This window comes from Zophobas morio, unplaced genomic scaffold (assembly GCF_036711695.1).
Source record: "Zophobas morio isolate AGI-343-1 ecotype UQ-CSIRO unplaced genomic scaffold, CSIRO_AGI_Zmor_V1 ptg000014l, whole genome shotgun sequence".
Classification (NCBI taxonomy): Eukaryota; Metazoa; Arthropoda; class Insecta; order Coleoptera; family Tenebrionidae; genus Zophobas; species Zophobas morio.
The window spans coordinates 19,533,037-19,552,451 of NW_026972119.1; the positions used below are offsets into that span (position 1 = coordinate 19,533,037).

General features: G+C 33.9%; 1 protein-coding gene across 8 annotated transcripts; it reads right to left on the minus strand.

Annotated features, from left to right (window-relative positions):
* Positions 1-3,429: 3,429 nt before the first annotated feature.
* On the minus strand, positions 3,430-14,611 carry LOC135128602 (serine protease snake-like). 8 transcript variants are annotated; one of them, XM_064055519.1, is made up of 6 exons: positions 11,404-11,856; positions 11,089-11,271; positions 10,808-11,033; positions 10,414-10,649; positions 10,241-10,362; positions 7,029-7,294 (listed from the first exon to the last, which is right to left on the minus strand). In XM_064055519.1, exons 1-6 carry the CDS (start codon positions 11,468-11,470, stop codon positions 7,115-7,117), a joined length of 1,014 nt encoding a protein of 337 aa, XP_063911589.1. In that variant the 5' UTR covers positions 11,471-11,856; the 3' UTR covers positions 7,029-7,114. The 8 variants fall into 8 exon arrangements, with proteins under 8 accessions (XP_063911584.1, XP_063911583.1, XP_063911589.1 ...); XM_064055518.1 differs by having other exon boundaries at positions 10,241-10,324; positions 10,373-10,649; positions 11,404-11,716; XM_064055514.1 differs by lacking the exons at positions 7,029-7,294; positions 10,241-10,362; positions 10,414-10,649; ... (1 more) ...; positions 11,089-11,271; positions 11,404-11,856 and adding exons at positions 3,430-3,695; positions 3,778-4,189; positions 13,706-13,931; positions 13,992-14,174; positions 14,326-14,543.
* Positions 14,612-19,415: the final 4,804 nt, after the last annotated feature.

Consider the following 19,415-nt stretch of genomic DNA (forward strand, 5'->3'; position numbering starts at 1 on the left):
TTATAAAGCAAAATGTCTAATGTAAACTAAAATAAACAAATTTTCAGGTACATTTATTTAAAAAAAACACCAGTAAAACCCAAATAGTTATTCAGATGGTCTTAAACTTAAACAAATGGAAATCATAAATAAATTTTATTGCCTTCCAATAAACCATTTCCGGCGACCTGCCATTAAATTATTAAATTAACCTGCGTCAATCAAGTTAAAAGGGGATAATTCAGAATGATACTAAACCATTTTATTATCATATCAAAAGGAGCGTAAATACAAATTGCATACTTATAATCGATCCACACTGATAATAATATATTTGATTTGTTTTTAATGGTACGATCGGAATTTGAAGCAGTTGTCTGCTAACTACGCTACCAATAGTCTTTAAATTTCGGTCTATTCGTGCTTGTAGAATAAACGTTGAATAAACAGTTTGTTCAACGGCTAATTCAAGCAGTTGATACGATCTTGTTTGGTTATATTTAACACTTTCTAGTCTAGAATGAAACTCAGTCGTAGAAAACAACAGTATAAATATTTTTGAAGCTTTAAAATTGTTATGTTTGTTTTATGAACTGCGTATCTAAAAAATTTCCTTTCTTGAATGTTGTTTAGAGTTTTTTTTTAACTCCCTTCTTGTAATTATTTATATATATGAAAAGTGAGTATATAGTAGATATGTAACAAAAAGTAACCAAGAAAAAACACCAACATTTCCGAAATCTGATAACTCAACATTTTATCATCGGGAGAGGGAGTGGGGGTCGTTTTGCGGATATTTCCCATGAACATGTTATAAAAAAAGTTATTAGTACCATTCGAAAAAACACAAAATCTACGAAAAATAGTACCTAGAGGTACTATTCGTTCTGCGTTCTGTAAGGAAAGAAATTATGAAATTGCTGTCTACGTCCATAACTATGTTAGCGATCATGCTCAGAAATTGAGAGCTCATTATGAAAAAACTTAACAGCGAAGAGTATCAAGAGTATGTCATCAAAATCATGTAGAACTCTACGGAAAGACGAAAGAAACAAAAATATAACAACAAATCGTCTATTCCTAACCCCAAAGCCGTTCTGGAAAAACGCTAACTCTAAACAGTGGTACAAAGACGTGCCACCTGGTATAGATATGATTTAAAAACAGACCCAAAATTCGGCAACGCTCATGGGAGGATAAATTAATAGCAAGCATCTTCTTTCAATTAAGTATGTTTGAAATTAAATCGCGCGTCAAAAAATGCACAAATAAAGCATATCTAAGTTAAGAGAAGATATCGACAGAATTTAAGAAAATTTACCACGGAGAGAAAGATCGTTGCCAAAAAGTATTTCTTTAATATAAACACGTAGAAATTTAAATACACCTTTTATGAAGGTAGCATAAGCAGATATTTTTAAGTGATCGAAAAACACTTACTCAAACAATAGAATATGTTCTTACATTAGACTATACATAAATAATGTAATTCGATTTATTAGAACTTTTTTACGTCACTTGTCATCCATCCAATTTTTGTTTTAAATATGATTTAAAAATGTTTTTAAATGATAACCGAAGAAAAAGAGTAGAAAGTGTTTAGTAAACACTTTAAATCTTCATGGACTTGCATTTGAGTTATAATATAATAATATAATAATAATATAATAATATAATATCTTTATTGTCCAACAGGGTGGCCCTAATGACAGGACAATCTAATATATGACAAAAAATTAAAATAAATATTCAAGCATAAATTAACTAATAAAAGAAAATTCAAATTAACAAAATATATCCTCTATATATTTGTCAGCACAACGACACATAGTGAAAACAGGTGCACGACGTAAGATATTGGTTCTAGCGGTAGGGAGTCGAAAAGTATTTACATATCTTGATGTAACCCTCGGAACATTAAACTGGACGGCAGATAACAGCAAAGGACAGTCAATTTTGTTGCGTATAAGTTTAGCCAAAAAACTAGCAGCATGTTGATCTCTACGCACACAGAGAGAAGATATGTTATGCCGTTGTAAAAGACCATTTGTATCTGTTCCTCTATGTGGATACGTCCCATCTAGTTTGAATGACAAAAATTTCAAAAATTTTCTTTGTATTTTATCCAGAAGCATATGTTGACACAAATATATTGGATACCAAATTAAGGATGCATATTCCAGCTTGCTACGTACATAAACAAAGAAGAGAGTCTTAATTAAATCAATATTACTAAATAGTTTCGAAATCCGCATTACAAATCCCAAAGATTTATTCGCTGCGCTACAAACATTGGTGATATGTTGATCAAAAGTCAATTGGCTGTCAAATGTAACACCAAGATCCTTGAAAGTTGTTTTACGTTCCAAAGGTGTTCCTCCAATCTGATATATAAAATCAAAAAAGTGCTGTGTGCGGAAATAAGATATAAAGCAACATTTGCTGATATTAATTGTAAGTTTGTTAAAATTACACCATTCGACAATTTTGATGAGTTGAGCTTGTAGATGAAGAGCATCAGATAACTTTGAAATTTTAGAATAAATTTTTAAATCGTCCGCATAAGCTAGAAAACAACATTCTAAGGATTCGAGAAGATCATTAATATATAAATTAAAAAGGAGGGGGCCAAGATTTGACCCTTGAGGGACACCAGAGGTCGAACAAAAAGGCAAAGAAATAAATCCATTATAAAATACATAATTCCTGCGATTAGTCAAGTATGATTCCATCAATTTAAGAAGGGAAGAAGAAAATCCAAGATTATTAAGTTTGTGAAGAAGGATGTCATGAGAAATAAGATCAAAAGCGTGAGAAAAATCTGTATAAATAACATCAACTTGTTCACGTTTATCGAGGGCCTCACTAAGATCTTGAGTTAAGACAGACAGATTGGAGACTACAGATCTTCCAGTCCTAAAACCGTGTTGCCCAGAACTAATAACTGAAGACAACTTACTGTAGATAAAGTTATACAACACAAGTTCGAAAATCTTAGCGAAGTTATTCAAGAAGGAAATAGGTCGATAATTACTTAGTAACGATGAATCCCGTTTTTTAAAGATTGGACTTATTCTAGCGATTTTCCAACGATCCGGAAACGTACTGGTTTTAAGAGCTAAATTTATAATGATGGAAAGAGGTTGCGCTAGTATATACCTGCAGTCACGGATAAGAAAACTGGGAATCAAATCATCACCGCTCGTTCGTTTGTTTGTAAGTTTTGCCATAGTTGAAATCAAATCCTCCGGAGTGACATGGGTTATAGATAAACAATTGTTGTAGACGTAAGACGAAGATTCAGTGGGGAGTTATGTTGTATTATCTTCTAATTAAAATAAATATGTCTTGAAACTTATCAAATAACTACACAAAAAGAAAACAAATGGAAATATACGAAATCTTAATATACTACAACTAAAAACAGGGGAGCGTTAAAAAAATAATCGATGAGAAAACGAAAAATATTGTATTTGTCAGTCATTTCCAAATAGAATGAAGATTGAGATGGAAGATCTTAATAAAAGTAATGAATTTTATTGAGTACTCTGAGGCCAAACTGTATCTTCAATCCACTTAATGTAGTGAGACACTCGTGTATTTACAGCGGGATCACCATTACATTCTTTTCCAAACGAAATTACGCCCACTATGTCGTACATACACGATGTGGCATCGTTATTGTGATAGATTTGTAGTGGGCCACCAGCATCACCCTAGAAATTCAGATGTATTTGCATTAAATGTACATGCACAAATGCAACTACACAACTACATGAGAATTACGCTTTAACTAACCTGACACGTGTCCTTTTGTTCTTTGCCCCTTCCTGTGCAAATATGCATCTCATTTATAATTCCTCGCCTTAGCTTCCTAGTGACTTGATAAGTCTTATTACAGAGCTCATATTCTGTAATATCTAGTGTTACTTTGAGCAAATCTTCGCTGCGGCCGCCTTCAGAATGTGTATCACCCCATCCGGTAGCAATAACTTTTCCAACAGGAATGTCAAAGTGTGTATTAAGACATGCCGGACGCACATACGAACTCATTTCTATTGGTCTTTTAAGTTTTACTAGCCCTATATCGTGATAGTGGGAGCTAGAGTTGTATTCTGGATGTGGTATGGTCTTTGAAATTGTTTTTTCATGCCTGTGGTAAGTGTCATTGAGATTAGTGACCCCTAACAACACCACTTTTGGTTCGCCACTAAAACAGAAAGATTCCAAAAATTAACCAGTTTAAATTATTCCCATTACTCAGCTACTCCTACTATTTATCATTGTGCCAGTGTGGTGTGTTGAATATATTCTACCTTGGAATTGTGCTAAATTTATTTGATAGATTCAGGTTAGTCACAGAGGTGGAAAGTGAGGAGAAAGTACTCGTAAACCCACCAAAAGTTAGTGACAAATTCAAAATTTACTCTAAATTGATTCTTTTATATAATAATTAAATAACATGGCGAAAGAGTGACAAAAGTGGCAGTTCGAAGTGTTTGGTTTGAAAAATTATTTGTAATAATAAATTATTCCTTCAAGACTCACTCTGTTATGAGAAACAAACAATGTGCTGTTGTCAAAATATATTGTTCGCTGATAACTGATCCCCCACATAACCACCGGTATTTGTCAGAAGATTCGATCGGATATCCCAACGCCGCCATATGGGGGAAATCTGTTCTGCCAGTCGGTACTCCCCCAACGACACGCTTTATGATATAGTGTCCACATAATTGTTCTTTTTTTGTGTGCGCAGTATATTCTCGACATTCTTAAATACAATTTGATTTTGGTTGGATTTTATATGTACACGAAATTCGTTTTTACATACTGGTTTGGCTTATGTAACCTGGTTGATGGGTTTTTGGGCAGCATACTATGGCTTGGGTCCCTTCGAAACCACAAGTTTGAGGTAGTTTGTGGGAAAACACTACTTGGTCTCGAATCTCCTTACATTGTGTTAACAGTTTGCACACTCCTGGAGAGTTTGATGGTTCAAGGGAGCAGGAGTTTCCTGTAAAAACCAATGCAGAAATTGAAATGAATTAAAATGGAAGAAGAGGGATGACATAGTTTAACGGTACCAAAATTACTGTAAAAAATATAGAAGCAATTAGTTAAAATAAGTTTTGTGTTAAAATAAAAAAAACAAAAAGTGAAAATACATTAGTTAAAAACATTGTGTGCAACCATGTTAAACAGAGCTACAGACACAAGGAAAACAAACTTACCAATAATACTTTGTGTGTAAACATTTTTAACAAAGATCACAATAACAACAATTACGAAAGTATACATTTCTTTACTGTTTAAACGTACACTTGAGCATACACCTCATGCTGTCTGCTATTTTAGTCGTACTTTTATCAGCATGTAAAATGGGTATTTACGTCGAGAGATTTCAGGGAGGACAACGCTTCTCCTTCACCTTGTAGATGAACAGGGTCATCGCAAGTGATAGTGACTGGTTGTGAGAACTATTGGTGAAATACCCAAGACAAGCAAGCCACTTTACATACGTGTTTTTCTGAGCATAAGTATTTATTTATTAATTAATTATTACTGTTTAAGTGAGAGTTAAAAAGTTCTAAATATTACTCATTCTCGAAGGACTGGGTCCTAGGATAAAAGAACAGGTTTGTCTTTAAGTTAACGTTTCGCTCCTGTATTACACAACCGGTTAGTTTTGTTTTGTTTATTTATTGGTAATCGTGTTGTTTTTAGTGGAATTGGAACTAAATTTGGTGGTGATCAAATTTTAAATAAAATTTCACGGTGAAAAAAAGGCAACCATGTGCAAGTTTAGTTCTTTTCTGGTAGTTGGTAGCTCTCCTAGGGAATTTCTGGGTAGTGTCTATCGAGAGGGTTGGTAGAGGGCTGAGATACGTCACTGTGTTTTTGTTTGTGGCGAATGAAAGCCAGCGGTAAGGTAGCTAGGTTAAGTTTACTTGGTTTGGTAGTTAGTTTTTGTTTAACGAAAATTAATCGTAACTATGATGACGCGACAGTTTGCCCAACTAGCGGAGTTAATTCTTATGGTTTTTTCCAATGGAAAATATACGAATTTTCAACCGATGAATTTCTTTTATTGTTTGTAAATTCACAGTTCATGTTAGGATTTTAATCGTTAACTGGTTCTAACACAATTTAACAGGCATGCGATTGTTCAGATAAAGCACTTACTAGGAGATTTTATAAGATTCACTTAGTCAGGACTCATGCTTTGTTTATCAACTTATAAATAAAGTTCCCGGATGCTTATACTTAAGTGTTACATTATAACCCTCCTTAATTCCTCACACAAGACTGTTAATAATTCATTTGCGACACAACTGTCGATATTTTAACAACCAACCTAACGTTGTCCCACACTATGAAAAGGACCATGGAAAGTGCGGTGGAATGCATAATATCGTAAACTGAGGGACGAGGGGATTAAAAAAGTTAATTGTTTTAAGTAACTAGTCACTTCGATCAAGGCATAACTTCACATAATGTAAATTCATTGTTTGAATCGCTGATAAAGTGTGGCATAATTTCACATCATGTAAATTCTTTATTTGAATCGTTGATAAAGTGTGGCATAATTTAACATCATGTAAACTCTTTGTTTGAATCGTTGACAAAGTGTGACAAATATTAACCTCATGTAATTTTGTTAGCTTTGCAATTTCTCAACTCATGCAATTTTTCTCTAACTAGCAATTTTAGCCTCAGGAATTTTCTTGTTATTGGACGTGCTTATAACTTCGAATGCTTATCTTTATAATGAGTTGTCTCCTCAAAATAGAGGACAAAAATTATTAATTAAGCCACAATGGAACAAAATGTTTTAGATGATAACCACAGTTCACCATCTCCACAAAAAGAGTAAATAATTTAAATGTTCATGGACGTGCATTTGTGTTATGCTGTGGTATCTTCTAATTAAAATAAATGTCGCCTGAAACTTATAAAATAACTACACAAAGAAAAAAGAAACAAAAATTTACGAAATTTTAACATACTGATTATTATGACGTGGGCAAGGTAAAAAAACTAATCAATGAGAAAACGAGAAAGGTTTTATATCTCAAACGTTTCCAAATAGAGCGAACATTGTTGTGCAAGGTCTTAATTAAAATAACCAACTTTATTGACTATTCTCAGGCCAAACTATATCTTCAATCCACTTAATGTAGTGAGATACTCGTGTGCTTACGGATGGACCACCAAAACATCCTTTTCCCAACGAAGTCAAGCCAATTATGTCGTACATACACGAGCTTTCGTCGTTATTGTGATATATTTGTAGCGGACCACCAGCGTCACCCTAAAAATTCAGAAATATTTGCATTAAACTAAAGACAACAAGAGCTCCAAAGAATGCGCATGTTTTAGATTTTAAAAGCACTAAAAAATTCCTTCACTATGCATTAGTTAAACTTACCGGGTGTTCATTTAAAAAATTCATCAAGTTAATTTTGCCATTTTGGTAGTAGGAAGCGTTACGAAAAACGAAAAAAACGCAGGTGCATGATTAATTCCATTATTGTCTGTTTTCCGCTGTTTTTACGACTAACCAACGGGCAAAAGTTCTATTCTTGGTGCGATGGTTTACAGTTTAGAACACAAAGCCTTTCTGGTGCAGAGTTTTATCGGAATAGGGTTAAACTTGATGATGCCCAAATAATGTTATCGACTACATGCAATTTGAGCACAGATATAATTAAAAAAAAAAGAACAATGAATGGCAAGTTGATGAATAGAGAGCGGATTTTTAGGTTTAATGCTTTTTGTGAAAAATGTAAGCACTTCAAAACTTTTTTATATCTGTAACTATGATACAATTTGGAGTCATTTGACACATTTTTTTTTATGCTTATTTGCTTTTTTTCAATTTTATGCATATTAAAATGTATATGTTTATTTAATGCTTTTTTCGACGAATATGAGTTTTAATGCACATTTTGTTCAAATACCGGCCTTGTCGGGATGATAAATACTTGTTAATTAGCCCTATCGTATCGTATGCATTTTACCTGGACTTGACCATTGAAGTACACTTACTCAAGACCCTTTCTGTGAATAGGTTCCGGTCGTTTGGGTAATAAAAGTTTATTATAGGATTGGAAAAAAACTCCATAGATTTTATTACTTTAAATCCTTACTTCCGTTGATAATGAATGAAAGCTTTTAACCAGATGTTCTTTTTCGGCATTTTGCGGCAAGACCGTTAAAGATTTTCTAGAAAAAAGGATTATTGTACCCAACTACCTACCTTAAAATTTTTCTAATGGAAACTTTTAAGTAAATGAACTGTTTATTTCACAACCATCAGTCTATCGCAATTGTCGTAGGACAGTGTTATACGTGATTCTCCCTTGTTACATGTTGAGTTCTTTTTGGTAATATTACTAATATTTTAAAAGAATACGGAAAGTAAAATCGACGCCGGATGAGTGGATAAGGGATTTTCCAGAATTAAAATTAGAAAACAACAAAATATTCTGCAGAGCTTGTGTGAAAACCGTAAGCCCACTAATTTTTTTTTTATCTATTTTCCTTTGTTAATCCTGTATATGTACTTTGTTTTAGATTCAAAGTGATAAAAAATATAACGTGACGCAACATGTCAGAACGACTCTTCATGTGGAAAGGAAGAAAATGTTTGAAGTTTCTAAAATTAAACAGCAGACCATACATGAATCTGTTGCATCTACTTCCACAAAAGATGAGCAGTTTCAGTTTAATTTCGATTTATGTAAAATGATGATCCAGTCCAATATAACTTTAAAAAAATTGGAGAAAGGCCCTCTTCAAGAATTCCTTGAAAAACACTGCAATCGACATATTCCGGTTGAAAGTACTCTCCGAAAAAATTATGTAGGCCCAGTGTTTCAGCAAGTTTACAACGAAATTAAACATCGTATTGGAGATAATTATTTATGGTTCGCTGTCGATGACACAACCGATAGTTGTGGAAGATACGTGGCAAGTTTAATTGTTGGAATCTTAAATGAAAATTTCCCTAGTCGAGGGTATGTAGTAAGTTTGAAAATGTTAGATAAACAAATGGCAATACGGTTACAAGATTTGTAAGTGACAGTCTTACGTCACTATTTTTGCCAATAAAATTTTATTGATGATCTCGGATGCAGCTCGTTATATGTTGAAAGCAGCGAATAATCAAAAGATATTGTATCCCAATTTAATTCACTCTACTTGCATTGCCCACGGTTTAAACAGAGTGGCTGAAGGAATACGTTTGCAGTTTCCTACTGTTAATAAATTAGTGGCAAATGGCAAAAAGATTTTTGTTAAAGCCCCGCTAAAAGTGCAACATTTTAAGGAAAAATTTCCAAACATACCATTGCCCCCAGAGCCGATTATAACGAGGTGGGGAACATGGTTACAGGCCACATTTTATTATGACAAATATCAAAGAATTTGAGGAAGTAGTTACGGAGTTTAGCGTAGATTCTTCTCAGTCGATTAAAGAGTGCATAAATATTTTGGAAAACAAAGATTTGCGACAAGATATAGCTTTTCTAAGAAGCAATTATCAATTCGTATGTGAGGTAATAGAAAAGTTACAAAAACCCAACATGTTGTTGGTAGATGCCATAAACTTAGTGAAAGAATTTAAACAACAAGCAAACGCAGTAAGGGGTGATATTGGTACTAGAGTATCTCAAAAACTTGACGAAGTGTTAAATAAAAATGCAGGTTTCGGTGTTCTTTCCGACGTTGCTCGTGTTTTACGAGGCCAGAAGGTGGAAAATTTGGAGTTAGATTCAACGTTAGTTGCAAAATTCAAATTTGCGCCAACAACGAGTGTGGATGTTGAACGCACATTCTCCAATTTTAAACACATTTTAAATGATCGGCGAAAAAATTTTACAGTGGACAACTTGGAACATATTACAATCATAAATTGTTTTAAAGAAAAGTGAAATACGTGTGTAAAATATAAAGTCTAGGATTATTGTAATAATATTTTATCCAAAGTTCTAAGAAGTGTTCTTTGATTTGTAATATGATTATGTTTTTAATGTTTTTTTGCTTAAAATAAAACTTTTTTAATGAAAGTGTTATGCTTATTTAATGCTTTTTTGCTTAAAATAAAACTTTTTAATTGAAAATGTGCTTATTTAAGCGCTTATTCTTAATTTTTTGTGCTTATAAATCAGCTCTCTATTGATGAATTTTTAAATGAATACCCGTTATATGCACAAAAGTAACTATACAACTACATGAGAATGATGCTTTAACTAACCTGACAAGTATCCTTATATTCTTTGCCTCTCCCTGTGCAAATATGCATATCATTTATAAATCCTCTTTCTAGCTCACTAACGCCCTGATAACTCTTATTACAGAGCTCATATTCTACAATATCTAGTGTTACCTTGAGCAGAATTGCACTATAGGTTCCTAGATGTGTTTTACCCCATCCAGTGGCAACACCTTTTCCAACACGAATGTCAAATTGTGTATTAAGACATGCTGGTCGCACATACGAACTAATTTCAATTGGTTTTTCAAGTTTTATTAGTCCTATGTCGTTATAGCCGAACAACTTCTTGTATTCTGGATGTACCACATTTTTTGCAATTTTTATTTGATGTCTGTGATTAGTGTCACTAAGATTACTGACCCCCAACAACACTACCTTTGGTATACCTCTAAAACAGAGAGATCCTTAAAAACTAATCAGTCCAAATTATTCCATTACTCAGCTATGATATCACTGTGCCAGTATGTACCTTTTGCCATAATAATTAAATTACATAAACTTCGATGCTTCTTGCTTGAACAATTATTTGTAACTAAAAAAACTTACTGTGGTACGGAAGTCAAACATTGTGCTGCTGTCAAAATGTATTGTTCACTTATAAGTGATCCTCCACATAACCACCGAAAATAATGGGTACCATTGGTCTGATATCCTAACGCCGCCATATGGGGGAACTCTGTTCTGCCAGTCGGGATGCCTCCAACGATGCGCTTTACAATATTGTGTCCACATAATTGTTCCTCTTTTGTCTGCGAAGTGTATTCTCTACATTCTTAAATTTGATTTTTGTTTAATTTTCTATGCAGACCAAGTTTGTTTTTACGTACTCTTTTGACTTATATAACCTGGTTGACGAGATTTTGGGCAGCAAACTATAGCTTGCGTTCCTTCGAAGCCGCAAGTTTGGGGGAGCTTGTACGAAAACACTACTTGGTCTCGAATTTCCTTACATTTTGTTAAGAGCTTACATATTCCTGGGGAGTTTGTTGGTTCAAGGGAGCAGGAGGTTCCTGTAAAAACAAATGAAGAAATTGAAACAAATTAAAAGTGTTGTACACAATCATGTTATTTTATCTAGAAAAATACATTGGTTAAAAATATTGTGCGCAACCGAGCTACAGACACAAGAAAAACAAACTTACCAATGACATCTTGTGTGTAAACATTTTTAACCAAGATCATAATAACAATAATCAAGAATTTATGCATTCCTTTACTGTTTAAAAGTACACTGGGGCATACAGCACAAACTCGGTACTATTTTAGTACTAGGTACTTTTACTAACATGCAAAATGGGTACCAGTTTACATCGAGAGATTTGGAACCTCTTTACCTTGTACATCAACAGGGTCAAGGATGATGATTGGTTGTGAGAACTATTGGTAAAATACCCAAGACAAGCAAGCCATTTTACACACGTGTTTTTCTTAGCATACGTATTTATTTATTAATTATTACTGGTTATGTGAGACTTAAAAACATGTAAATATCACGCATTCTCGAAGGAGTGGGTCCCAGAAGAAAGGAACAAACGTTTGTCTTTCAATCAACATTTCGCCTCTTTATTACCTTTGTTTTGTTTATTTATTGGCAATCGTATTGTTTTTCGTGGAACTGATAATAAATTTTAATATGAATGATAGATATAGGTTTCGCTGGTCACCCCTATTAGTTATTACGTGAGACGCCACTGTTAACATTTGGCAGATAAATGGAAAAATTACTAAGATAGTGGACACTTGTTAGTGTTATAAGACCATTTGCTGTTGCAACATTAAGGTATTATCAGTATTGATGTTTTTTTAATTTTTTTTTTTTAATATATTAAGTTTGAAAATGTGTTAGCACATTATAGATAATAAGTATAAACCGTAATGTTTTTAGACAAAAGTGACTTTTAAGGTTTTTGAATATTTATTAATCAAAAAAATTTTCTAGCCTTAGTAATTTTCTTTGACGTATAATTTAAATTGAACGTAAATTTTCGTTCACAAGTTTTATATCATACCGGATCATTTTTTGTTTTTATGAATCCATTCTAGTTTTTTTTCATGTACCTAAATATTTTGTTGATTAATGTTTCCATCATATGAATTGTCTTAACCTCAGTTAACTAATCTTTGCTGTTTAAAAATTTCGCGAGAGTCTATGGTGAATGCAAATGTTGTTTATTGCTCTTTTTTTGAAACTTTAACCCTTGTTCGGTTGTAGTTTAATATCAGACTCATAGAGATAAACATTTAAAGGGAATTGAGGTAAATAACACGGAAACACGTGGCGGAAGCGGAGGGCGCGGTTCCTTGTCGAGCTAGCGGTCGCGCCAACTGTACAGAGAATGACGTGACGATGTCGGCTTTAAAAATGCTTTTAAATGATAACCGAAGTTGGTCACCTCCACAAAAAGAGTAGATATTTCAAATGTTCTGTTGTGTTATGTTCTAATTAAAACAAATATGTCCTCAAACTTATAAAATAACCACACAAAAGTAAAAGAAATAAAAATTTACGAAATCTTAACATACTACAACTATAACAAGGGAGGGTAAAAAAAGTAATCGATTAGAAAATAGAAAAAGTTTTATATGTCAGTCATTTCCAACTAGAGTGGAGATTGTAGTACAAGATCTTAATTAAAATAACCTATTTTATTGACTATTCTGAGGCCAAACTATATCTTCAATCCACTTAATGTAGTGAGAAACTCGTGTATTTACAGCAGGAGCACTACCACATCCTTTTCCGAACGAAATTACGCCCAGTATGTCGTACATACAGGATGTGGCGTCGTTATTGTGGTATATTTGTATTGGACCACCAGCATCACCCTAAAAATTCAGAAGCATTACGTACATGTACAATCGTAAATATACAACTACGTGAGAATTATGCTTTAACTAACCTGACAAGTGTCCTTTTGTTCTTTGCCTGTCCCTGTGCAAATATGCAGATCATTTATAATTCCTCGACTTAGCCTTCTATTGGCTTGATACGTCTTATTACAGAGCTCATATTCTGTAATATCTAGTGTTACTTTGAGCAAATCTTCACTACTAGCTCCTCCACTATGTGTACGACCCCATCCAGTGGCAATAACTTTTCCAACAGGAATGTCAAAGTGTGTATTAAGACATGCCGGACGCACATACGAACTAATTTCTATTGGTTTTTTAAGTTTTACTAGTGCTATGTCGTGATAGTTGGAGGGAGGTTTGTGTTCAGGATGTCGTATGTACTCTGCAATTGCTTTTTCATGACTGGGTAAAGTGTCATTAAGATTAGTGACCCCTAACAGCACTACTTTTACTTCACCACTAAAACAGAAAGTTTCCTAAAAATTAATCAGTTCAAATTATTTCATTACTCATTATATCATTATGCCAGTATGGTGTTTTGAATATATATATATTTTATCTTGGAACTTAAATTATTCCTTCAAGACTTACTCTGTTCTGGAAAACAAACAATGTGCTGCTGTCAAAATATATTGTTCGCTGATAAGTGATCCCCCACATAACCACCGGTACTCATCAGAAAATCCTATCTGAAATCCCAACGCCGCCATATGGGGGAAATCTGTTCTGCCAGTCGGTACTCCTCCAACGACGCGCTTTACGATGTGGTGTCCACATAATTGTTTTTCTTTTGTGTACGAAGTATATTCTCGACATTCTTAAATGCAATTTGATTTAGGTTGGATTTTCTATGTACAGGAAGTTCGTTTTTACATACTGATTTGGCTTATGTAACCTGGTTGACGGGTCTTTGGGCAGCAAACTATGGCTTGAGTTCGTTCGAAACCGCAAGTTTGAGGAAGTTTGTGAGAAAACACTACTTGGTCTCGAATCTCCTGACATTGTGTTAACAGTTTGCACACTCCTGGAGAGTTTGATGGTTCGAGGGAGCAGGAGTTTCCTGGAAAAACCAGAGAAGAAATTAAATTGAGTTAAAAATTAGTTTAACGGCACGAAAATTATTGTACAAAATATACAAGCAATTAATTAATCTAAGTTTGCATGTGCAACTATGTTAAACAGAGCTACAGACACAAGAAAAACAAACTTACCAATAATACTTTGTGTGTAAACATTTTTAACGAAGATCACAATAACAACAATCAGGAATTTATACATTTCTTTACTGTTTAAACGTACCTTGGAGCATACAGGTCATGCTCTCGGCTATTTTAATACGACTTTGATCACCATGCAAAATGGGTATTTACGTTGAAATATTTCAGGTGGGACAACGTTTCTCCTTCACCTTGCAAATCAACAGGGTCATCACAAGTGATAGATATCGGTTGTGAGAACTATTGTGAAATACCCAAGACAAGCAAGCCACTTTACACACGTGTTTTTCTTAACATACGTATTTATTTATTAATCATTACTGAATGAGAGTTAAAAAGATATAAATATTACTCATTCTGATGAAAGATGAAATTGGAAGACAGATTGAAAGACTGAAAAGAGGAAAGGCACCAGGAGGGGATGGAATCCAGAACGAAGCGTGGATGTTCGGGACAGAAGGAGTGAAAGAAGGATATGGGAAATGGTGGATGGAGTTTGGAAGGAAAAAGGGTTTCCTCGGCATTATTTAAAAAGGGGTAAAAAGTGATGTGAAGAACTACCGGGGGATCATCTTGCTCAATACGGGCGTACAAGATATACGCAATGATACTAGATGTGGAGAGAGCGGATTTATAAGCACAAAAAAATTAAGAATAAGCCCTTAAATAAGCACAACATTTTCAATAATTACAATAATCCTAGACTTTATATTTTACACACGTATTTCAGTTTTCTTTAAAACAATTTATGATTGTAAGATGTTCCAAGTTGTCCACTGTAAAATTTTTTCGCCGATCATTTAAAATGTATTTAAAATTGGAGAATGTGCGTTCAACATCCACACTCGTTGGCGCAAATTTGAATTTTGCAACTAATGTTGGATCTAACTCCAAATTTTCCACCTTCTGGCCTCGTAAAACACGAGCAACGTCGGAAACAACACCGAAACTTGCATTTTTATTTAACACTTCGTCAAGTTTTTGAGATACTCTAGTAGCAAATATCACCCCTTACTGCGTTTGCTTGTTGTTTAAATTCTTTCACTAAGTTTATGGCATCTACCAACAACATGTTGGGTTTTTCTAACTTTTCTATTACCTCACATACGAATTGATAATTGCTTCTTAGAAAAGCTAGATCTTGTCGCAAATCTTTGTTTTCCAAAATATTTATGCAATCTTTAATCGATTGAGAAGAATCTTCGCTAAACTCCGTAACTACTTCCTCAAATTGTTTGATATATTTGTCATAATAAAATGTGGCTTGTAACCATGTTCCCCACCTCGTTATAATCGGCTCTGGGGGCAATGGTATGTTTGGAAATTTTTCCTTAAAATGTTGCACTCTTAGTGGGGCTTTAACAAAAATCTTTTTACCATTTGCCACTAATTTATTAACAGTAGGAAACTGCAAACGTATTCCTTCAGCCACTCTGTTTAAACCGTGAGCAATGCAAGTAGAGTGAATTAAATTGGGGTACAATATTTTTAGATTATTCCCTGCTTTCAACATATAACGAGCCGCATCCGAGATCATCAATAAAATTTTATTCGCCGGTACGGCATTTGGCAAAAATAGTGACGTAAGACTGTCATTTACAAATCTGGTAATCGTATTGCCATTTGTTTTATCTAACATTTTCAAACTTACTACATACCCTCGATTAGGGAAATTTTCATTTAAGATTCCAACAATTAAACTTGCCACGTATCTTCCACAACTATCGGTTGTTTCATCGACAGCGAGCCATAAATAATTATCTCCAATGCGATGTTTAATTTTGTTGTAAACTTGCTGAAACACTGGGCCTACACAATTTTTTCGGAGAGTACTTTCAACCGGAATATGTCGATTGCAGTGTTTTTCAAGGAATTCTTGAATAGGGCCTTTCTCCAATTTTTTTAAAGGTATATTGGGCTGGATCATCATTTTACATAAATCGAAATTAAACTGAAACTGCTCATCTTTTGTGGAAGTAGATGCAACAGATTCATGTATGGTCTGCTGTTTAATTTTAGAAGCTTCAAACATTTTCTTCCTTTCTATATGAAGCGTCGTTCTGACATGTTGTGTCACGTTATATTTTGTATCACTTTGAATCTAATACAACATACATATACAGGATTAACAAAGGAAAATAGTTAAAAAAAAAATTAGTGTGCTTACGGTTTTCACACAAACTCTACAGAGTATTTTGTTGTTTTCTAATTTTAATTCTGGAAAATCCCTTATCCACTCATCCGGCGTCGATTTTATTTTCGGCATTCTTTTAAAATATTAGTAATATTACCAAAAAGAACTCAACATGTAACAAGGGAGAACCACGTATAACACTGTACTACGACAGATGCGATAGACTGGTGGTTGTGAAATAAACGGTTCATTTACTTAAAAGTTTCCATTAGAAAAATTTTAAGGTAGGTAGTTGGGTACAATAATCTTTTTATCTAGAAAATTTTCAACGGTCTTGCCGCAAAATGCCGAAAAAAACATCTGGTTAAAAGCTTTAATTCATTATCAACGGAAGTAAGGATTTAAAGTCATAAAATCTATGGAGTATTTTTCCAATCCTATAATAAAATTTTATTACCCAAACGACCGGAACCTATTCACAGAAAGGGTCTTGAGTAAGTGTACTTCAATGGTCAAGTCCAGGTAAAATGCATACGATACGATACGGCTAACTAACAAGTATTTGTCATCCCAACAAGGCCGGAATTTGAACAAAATATGCATTAAAACTCATATTCGTCGAAAAAAGCATTAAATAAGCATATACGTTTTAATATGCATAAAATTGAAAAAAAAAACCAAATAAGCATAAAAAAAAATTGTCAAATGACTCCAAATTGTATCATAGTTACCGATATAAAATAGTTTTGAAGTGCTTACATTTTTCACAAAAAGCATTAAACCCAGAAATCGGCTCTTTATAGATGAGAATTTACGAAAGAAGATGAAAGCAAGGGGTATGTTACCAGACGGTCAAGTAAGGTTTAGGAACGGAAGAGGTACTATACTATGAACAATGTGTACATCCTGCGGCATTTAGTGGGAAGAAAAATAAGGAAAGAGGGTGGACGAACGTACGCATTGTTCATAGATTTCAAGGCAGCGTTTGATAGCGTGAATAGAGAGAAAATGTAGGAGTATTTAAGGAAAAAGGGAGTAGATGCGTACCTGGTAAGGAAAATGGAAGAAATATATGAAGTAATGTGAGAGTGGGTGGACTAGAGAGCGAGAGTTTTTATACAAATAGAGGAGTGAAACAGGGATGCTCACTCAGACCCGCATTGTTTGCAGCTTATCTAGGAGATGTAGATGAAATGTTCAGAAAAGCACACACAGGAGGGGTGGTAGTAGGCATAGAGAAAGTGTGGTCGTTGCCGTACGCAGATGATTTAGTGATTGTGGCAAAGAAAAGAGAAAAAATGAAAACAATGATTAAAAGTTTCGAGAAGTACGTACAAGAAAGGAATTGGAAGTGAATGTGGAAAAACAAAATTGGTGATGTTTGGGAAGAAAGTAAGAAAGGGGAAGGAAGAGAGGGCATGGAGAGGGAAGAAGATTGAACAGGTGAAAGAATTCCAGTACTTAGGGTGTACATTAAAGATCAATAACTCAGATAGAGCGCATATTCAATAATTGGTCCGAAAAGCAAACAAAGTGATAGGAATTGTATGGGAAATAGGAGAGAGAAGATTTGGACATGACTATAAGAGAAGAATGACGATGTTTGATAGTATGATCAGAAGTATATTTATGTACGGAGCTGAGATTAGGAGATGGAGGGAATATGAAGAAATAGAGAGAGTGCAATAAAAATACTTAAAAGTTGAGATTGGAAAAATATACGCTGGGGTATATAGTGAGACAAGAAACAAAAAGGGAGAAAATAGATTGGAAGCGAGTAAAAGGGCGGTTGGATTTGAAGAGAAGTTTAGTGAGAGAAGGTGTAGGATATATTGGAAAGAGAGACAAACAATAGAACATATGCTGGGAGGATGTGAAGGATTGAGAGAATCGGATAAAAGTAGGGAAGAAATGCTTAACGAGGATGGAAGGGGACTGGACTGGATGAAAGAAGTACGGAAGATAAGGGAACTAAAGCAACGAGTGGGCAAGCAGAAAGAATAGAACAATTAATTATCAGTGTTGGGGACAGATACTTTTAAAAATATCTAGATACATATATAGATATATGGAAGATAAAAGTATCTAGATACAGATTGTTTTCGATTTCTTCGAAATGTATCTAGATAACAGATACAAGAAAACAGACACTTTTTGAAGCTTTGGCGAATAAAATAACTGAAGACATGTTTATGTATTTTTTTTATGTATTGTTTAATGAATTTATTAAAATTAACAACATTTCGAACGTATTGTCACCTAAATTATTTCTTCTTGGCGTCAGAATTTGGTTTCCGCTACTAAACACCCGTTCCACAGGTGCACAATACGACATTGTGGTATTAAATTTAAAAAATAAACATTTTACTGTAGCATAGTTATTCAAGACTGAAAAATATTTTCTTTTTTCCTGCAAATAGGCCATCGCTTTGCAAATTGTGCAATATTTATCACGTGGCTTAAAAAGAAAATGTTTTTTGTTTTTATTCCCATACTACAGTGTCCAAATTGTGTTTGAGTATATCTAATAATTATCTCCAGCATTAAAATCAGTATTTCAAAACAATACGGAAAATGATTATTCTGTGCTGAAGGTCTGTTGTCGGCAACCTGTCATAAATTATTATTCTTCAATATCGGCTTACGATGTTTTTATGACCATGTTTATCCCGGTACGGCAGGTATATATATATACATTTTAGGAAGAATTACTGGTTCCGTTTAAGGCAAAATAAGTACAATTTCTTAGAAAGGTTTTTAAACCCTTTATAGGATCAAAGGCTGCCTGGCAGGCCGGAATCACCAGAGTGCAACTTTAAATTTTCAGATTTTTGTTGAAACTCATTTTATTTTAATCTCGTTTCATGATTTCTAAGAATATATCACGATAAATTATTTTACCGAGGGTTGTAAAAATGTTAATTTTATTGCCCAAGATTTACACTTAAAC